The sequence below is a fragment of the Octodon degus genome, unplaced genomic scaffold (assembly GCF_000260255.1).
Source record: "Octodon degus isolate 3935 unplaced genomic scaffold, OctDeg1.0 scaffold00084, whole genome shotgun sequence".
In the NCBI taxonomy this organism is placed as follows: Eukaryota; Metazoa; Chordata; class Mammalia; order Rodentia; family Octodontidae; genus Octodon; species Octodon degus.
The window spans coordinates 1,613,322-1,617,944 of record NW_004524660.1 but is presented as its reverse complement, the minus strand read 5'-3'; the positions used below and the strand labels follow the sequence as shown (position 1 = coordinate 1,617,944).

The 4,623-nt window shown below is 49.9% G+C and overlaps 1 protein-coding gene across 1 annotated transcript in view; it reads left to right on the top strand.

Annotated features, from left to right (window-relative positions):
• Strip1 (striatin interacting protein 1) overlaps positions 1–4,623 on the top strand; it is a 17,649-nt gene that overhangs the window by 359 nt on the left and 12,667 nt on the right. Inside the window, exons 2-5 of the mRNA XM_004636903.3 lie at positions 3,028–3,097; positions 3,785–3,859; positions 4,180–4,314; positions 4,400–4,520. Of these exons, the coding sequence (XP_004636960.1) occupies positions 3,028–3,097; positions 3,785–3,859; positions 4,180–4,314; positions 4,400–4,520 (401 nt within the window). The remainder of the gene's footprint in view (positions 1–3,027; positions 3,098–3,784; positions 3,860–4,179; positions 4,315–4,399; positions 4,521–4,623) is intronic.

The window sequence follows — 4,623 nt, the reverse complement described above, 5'->3', positions numbered from 1 at the left end:
CCGTGCGCCTGGCCGCTGCCGGCCAAGCTGGGCTTCTCGGAGCGCTTGCAGGGCTAGGCTGGGGAGCTGTCACTTGACAAAGAAAGGGGCAGCGAGAGCAGCCGGGGCCGGGAGCGCTAAGGCGCGGCGCCAGAGGGGGCCGGGGCTCTGCCCCCCGCTGCCTGCCCGGGCCGGCGTGGGCGTGGGCCTGGTCGCGGGGAGCCCTGGGTCTGCGTCCCCCCGACTCCGGATCCCCGCGGATCGCCTCCTGGCGTGCGCGGGACTGCGCGCGGCTTGCGGTCGGGCAGGGACGGCCGAGCGATTGGTCGCCGGCCAGCTGAATACAGTGCTCCTCCGGCGAGTGCGGAGCGGACGGAGGGTGCGAGACGAGAAGGGCCGCGTGGGGTTCCGCCTGGCTTAGCCAGTGCAGGCACACACCACGGGCGACAGTGCCTGATGCCGAGCTGGTGGTGTTGAGGATCAGAAATACAGATTGTAAACCCGCGCGAGAGCGCGGGGTTCCCTCCCCAGAGTGAGCCGTGCCTCCCCTTCCGGAGACTGCATAGTCGGGAGCTGACTATTCACCTCACCCCGAATTAAAATTCCTCCCACTGCTTCCCTTTGCAGAATTCATGAATGAAGACGCACTCGTCACCACGTTTTAGGGCGTCTTAATCAGCACGTTCCTGGAGCATTTACTATGGTCTCCTTTACCTGAGACAACTCGCAGGCGGGTCCGATCACCAGTCAGGCGATTATTAAAGAGGAAATTTATCATTGTCCAAGATTGATGTCCCAGCTCACACAAAAGAGTGATGATACTGGCCTAGACCTGAGAAATCAGTCCGTTTCAAACGTTGGATTTTTTTTTCTGTAGCGACCCCCCACCCCAGTTGTTTGGTAAAATATGTGAAAAATGGGCAAGTCCACACTAGTGATAACAAGGTGGAAGGAAAAATTGTTTTGTTTTTTGAGACAAGGTCTTGATGTGTAACTCAGGCTGGCCTTCAACTCCCAGCGATCCTCCTGCCTTGGCTACACAGTTGCTGGGATTACAAGTGTGTGCCACTACTCCAGGCTTGAAGCAGATGTTAAAAAAATTGATCTTTTAAGATCTCTTATGTAATGAGATGAGACATCAGTGGTGATTACTCAGTAATTTTTCAAGTGTGGAGGTCTCTGAAAGTGGTGAGGTGAACCCACCAGTGTCTGTCTGTCATCTATCCATCTATCTACCTATGTATCTGTCTGTCTGTCAGTCTTCTCTGTTGAAGATTGAACCCAGAGCCTTGTGGTTGCTCTACCACTGGAACTCTAGCCCCTTTTAAAAGGGTTTTACATTTCCCTAAGTATCCATAAGTAGACAAATACTATATTTATTCATTATTATTGTGCTGTGTTTCATACAGGGATAGAACTAAGAGCCTTATGCATGCTTGGCAAGCACCCTGCCCCTCAGCTGTTACACTGTTAGCCCAGGTTGTGCACCTAATTTCTTTCTGCCCTATAGTTCGCACATAGACTCGGCACATGGAAGGCCAATCGGATAGATCTGGCAAGGTGTCTAGGTGTGTTACTTGGAGATGCTGCTACCATGCTCCAGTTGTAGCTGAAATCAGTAGTTGGGGAGGCCAGTTGATGCCTGAAGGACAAGGAGGCTGATGTGATGTCTAATAACAAACCACTGTGTGCTAAATAATTTGGAGTAGTCCTTAAAAACACTCAAGTTGGGTTTTTGTCAGCTACATCCCATAAATGAAAAAACTGATGCTTAGTAATTTATGAGAGTGTATACTGTTACCTATGACTAGAGGATGCTTCTTGTTCGTGAGTGTGCTGTTGTCTTCCCAATTAGACATTAGTATTTATTATTATTATTCCTGTAGTGCTGGAGATTGAATCAGTGCCCTATGCATGCTAGCCAGGGGCTCTACCGCGAGCTATTCTGTCCCCCCAAGTAGATTTACCTGAGCCTAAGGAGTTTGCTTGGTTTTTCTTGCCTCTTCATGGTAGGTTGTCACTAACCACCTATCCCTAGCAGTAAAAATACCCTTTGTTACATTCTCTCCTGTGTGTGGGCGTTTAACCAGTCTGTTCTATGCTGCCTTCCCTGTCAGCTCTCACTGAAATTTGAGATGCTGCAGGAAGTCTGAGGGGTTGGTGCTCTTTTTGTCCTCAGCTGGGATAGCTCACTAGCCAGAAGGAAGTGAAGCTTCTGGATTATACAGAATGGTCATTCACTACAGAAGAGAAGCTTTGTGTTCATTTATACAATAAATGTATATTTAGATATAAGCCATTCCTCATTCATTCATGCACAGTCCCGTGCTGAACATTGTGGAATCATGGCGGAGTCAAAGTTCCAACCCTCAGGGAACTTGCAGTCTCCAGGAGAAGCAGATGTTAAACTCAGCATGGTTCTCGAAGGCTTTGAAGCTCAACTTTCTACTCGCTGTAACTCAGAAATCTTGTCCTGATATTCATTGTTTGATATGCAACGTGTAAACTGGAGTGTGTGGTGTGCTACCTTTTCCAGTCCACCAATTATTGAGCAGTACCAAGGTAGTGCTGTGAACATGCCAGTATGTAATTTTAAGTTCCGATGACCTCTTTGAAGGCAACGTCTGTGAAAGGGCTGTTAGTTCTCACTGAGGAAGACCCAGCTAGTCCAGGAGACTTGAGAGTGTGATGAAGCATCCAAAAAGTAGAGGCGGTGGAGTCCTGCAAGGCAGTAGTGACTCTGGGAATGTATGTGTTTGCCCCTCTGGAAACTGCTGATGCTCATTTGTGTAGAGCTTTCTATTTTCTTTTTAAAAAGTTTTCAAAGTTAGCTATTTATTTGGTACAGGGTCTCGCTGTGCAGCTCAGACTCATAGTGATCATCTTGTCTCAGCCTTCCCAGTGCTGGGATTACAGGTGTGCGCCACATTCTGGGGCCCACATAGCATGCGGTTCCAAGGATCAAACCCAGGTCCTCATGCTTGCCAGGCAGGTGCTTAGACCGCCGAGCTGTCTCCCCAGCCCAAAGCTTTCTACTTTTATCAGCAGGGCTATTCCGAGTCTCCAGACCTCGAGTTTGAATATGCTGACACAGACAAGTGGGCCGCGGAGCTCTCAGGTAAACCATAGGCTTTCACATGTTTTGGGGTAGGTTTTCTCCCCCCTCCATTGGTTTTTAAGAAGATTAAAATGGAGTATAAATTTGGAAGGTTTTGTTTGTTTGTTAGACCTATCAATAGTATAAATAAAACACACATTAGCTATTTGACTCTGGCTGCAGCCATCTTGTAATTTCAGGTTGTTTTGACTTTCATGAAGTATCTTATTTGTGGTCACCTGTTTGTTTGGACCTGATCCCAAGGGGACACTGTCGGTGGGGCTCCTTGATCATGTATCATCACCCTGACGGGGTCTCGCCTGTGGCAGGGGTCAAGAGAGATGCACTTGCCTCTGGCACATCTTTGTTGCCACTGCTCTTCCTGTGTAACTGGGGTCATGGGCTCCTCTGCTTCTCTAGCCCCCAACTTTAGAGACATGCTTCCAGGGCCACAGTCGGTCTCTGGAATGGCATGGTGGGGTGAATGTGCACCAGACCAGAGGCGCCTGGGTGTATGCTCTGCTGGCACTCTGGGTATCAGCTAGAAGGCCGGTGGACAGTCAGCAGTGAGGCCCCTCTGGTGGTTAGCATTGTCGAGGAGTCCCTGTGGGTCAGGGATGGAGGTGGGACTAGAAGCAAACATTGCATGTGAGAGTTGATGTGAAACGTGGGTGTGGAGCTGATGATGGTGAGATTTTGTTCTTACAGAGCTGTACAGCTACACGGAAGGGCCAGAATTCCTCATGAATCGAAAATGCTTTGAGGAGGACTTCCGGATCCATGGTGAGATTGTGGCTCCTGTTCTTTGGTTCCTGTTACCCTGTGTCAGGAAAGCTTCAGGGTTTTGTTTAGTCATCTCAGTGGCTAAGGTCATTCTAGAGCAACATGACAGATGTGCTGAACCATGATTCCTCAGGCCACAGGTGACAGAGTGGGCATTGTAGGTACTTGGATGGTGACTTCTCAGGAGATTTAAATGGACAGAGCAGAAAGAGATTGTTTTCCTGGTCCTGTGGCAGTCCTGCATTGGGAGCATTAACTGAGTTATCTTCTGTTATGAGAGTGTTTCTGGGCTCTCGTGTCACTGGTCTCTTGCCCTGCAGTGACAGACAAGAAGTGGACCGAGCTGGATACCAACCAACACCGTACCCATGCCATGAGGCTCCTGGATGGCTTAGAAGTCACTGCCAGGGAAAAGAGACTCAAGGTGGCCCGAGCAATTCTCTATGTTGCCCAAGGTACTGTGTGGACCTCCTTGGGGGGCAGTGGTGCCTCTGCCAGTGACCTTACCCATGCACGGGTAAGCTGTGTCCTGTGTCACAGGCACCTTTGGGGAGTGCAGCTCAGAGGCAGAGGTGCAGCTCTGGATGCGCTACAACGTCTTTCTGCTCCTGGAGGTGGGCACGTTCAATGCTCTGGTGGATCTTCTGAACATGGAAATAGAGTGAGCACTTCTGCTGATGGGTCCAGCAGGGAAGGAAGGGAAGGTGGGGGTGAGAAGGCAAGCAGAGGGGTGAAATGGGTCACCTGGGCTGACGGTCTGTGCC